The sequence below is a fragment of the Chrysochloris asiatica genome, unplaced genomic scaffold, assembly GCF_000296735.1.
Source record: "Chrysochloris asiatica unplaced genomic scaffold, ChrAsi1.0 scaffold00080, whole genome shotgun sequence".
Lineage (NCBI taxonomy): Eukaryota > Metazoa > Chordata > Mammalia > Afrosoricida > Chrysochloridae > Chrysochloris > Chrysochloris asiatica.
In genome coordinates, this window is record NW_006408598.1 from 1243174 (window position 1) to 1244578 (window position 1405).

Below are 1405 nucleotides of genomic sequence, written 5' to 3' on the forward strand. Positions count from 1 at the left end.
GTTACAAAGACTAGGGCTAGAAGAGCTACACCAAGCAAATCTTTGCACTGCAGTTAACACGTGTGCTTTAACAATTGAAGTATGGAGCATTGGTCTGATTTTTTTTTTTTAATCTCAAGCCTCAGTGATGTTGCCAGTACCACCTGTGTTTCTGGAATACTCCAGATATGTTTAGCATTTTGTATGGAAGGAGTAAAAGGTGATATTTAAATTATTTTGAGGATTACTTCAAAGTGTTGTTAGTGCTGTTGCATTAATTCCCACTAATCGCTACCCTGTATGAGGGTTTTTGTGGAGCTGCTGGTGGGTTTGAACCATTGGCTTGCTGTTCAACGTGGTGGTTGTTGTTGTTAAGTGCTACTGAATAAGTTCTGGCTCACAGCGACCCTGCATAGGATTTCCGAGGAGTGGCTGGGTGGGTTTGAACCACCAACCTTGTGGTTAGCAGTCCAGTGCTTATCCGGCAGCTCTACACCAGGACTCCTTGTACTATGAGAGGAAACAAGAAAGCTTGTCTAATTAACTTTAAGTTTTATGTAACAAAAGTTCCTATTGTAGCTGTAAGTTTTATCTCTCGACCAGGAGAGGAGATGACAGCTATAGAGGAGTTCCAGTGCTTCTTTAAGGCTAATCTCTTTGGGAATGTTATCTTTTAGAATATGGCATTCTCAGCATCTGGGTCTGGGAATTTTATTTTAATAGTGGTTATACACTAAGTTATCAGAGAGATTTAAATTCTAATTATAAAAAAATTCTTTGTGTCACCCAAATAAATAACTTTAGAAATATGGGTTTGTTTTTTTAAAGTTAATTTTGCCTGAATTTTTATTACCTACTTGTACCTTGGTGGAATGAAATACATTACAATTTTTGTTGGTTTTTCTCTAGGGTAATTCCTCTCCTGAAATTACTTTTGGATGGAAGTATGCTCTTTTCCGATTAGAAGATGGTAATCTCGGAGAATGACCATGGAGAAGGGGATGAGTTCAGGAGAAGGACTGCCTTCCAAGTCACCTCAGGTTTCGGCTGTTAAAGTAACAGCCAAAGAGTTGGAAACAAAGCAGTCCCAAAAAGAGAAACGAGGGGGCTTTGTGCTGGTGCACGCAGGTAAGCCCAAAGTGGGTGTGTACGAAGATGAACTACTGCTAGTTTTCCCCCCCTTGTCTTGAAGTATACTGAGAATTGATTTTCACTTCTTAGAAGATACAAACTGAAAGCAGAGTTGAAATCAGAGATTGACTTAGCTGTATAGAGTGAGAAACCTCTCTTACTTCCATTTAGGGCATTTTCTGGCGGTTCTCCTAGGCCATGCTCATTTTCCTCATGCATATTTGCTTTTGCGACCCATAAAGTAATAAGCATATTTGTTGTTGTTAAGTGCCATTGATACACAGCAGAATGAAAC

The 1405-nt window shown here is 39.4% G+C and overlaps 1 protein-coding gene across 1 annotated transcript in view; it reads left to right on the forward strand.

Annotated features, from left to right (window-relative positions):
- The first annotated feature begins 888 nt into the window (after positions 1-888).
- Positions 889-1405, forward strand: part of TASP1 (taspase, threonine aspartase, 1) — a 476835-nt gene continuing 476318 nt past the window's right edge. Inside the window, exon 1 of the mRNA XM_006865621.1 lies at positions 889-1107. Within this exon, the coding sequence (XP_006865683.1) occupies positions 963-1107 (145 nt within the window). The 5' untranslated portion in view covers positions 889-962. The remainder of the gene's footprint in view (positions 1108-1405) is intronic.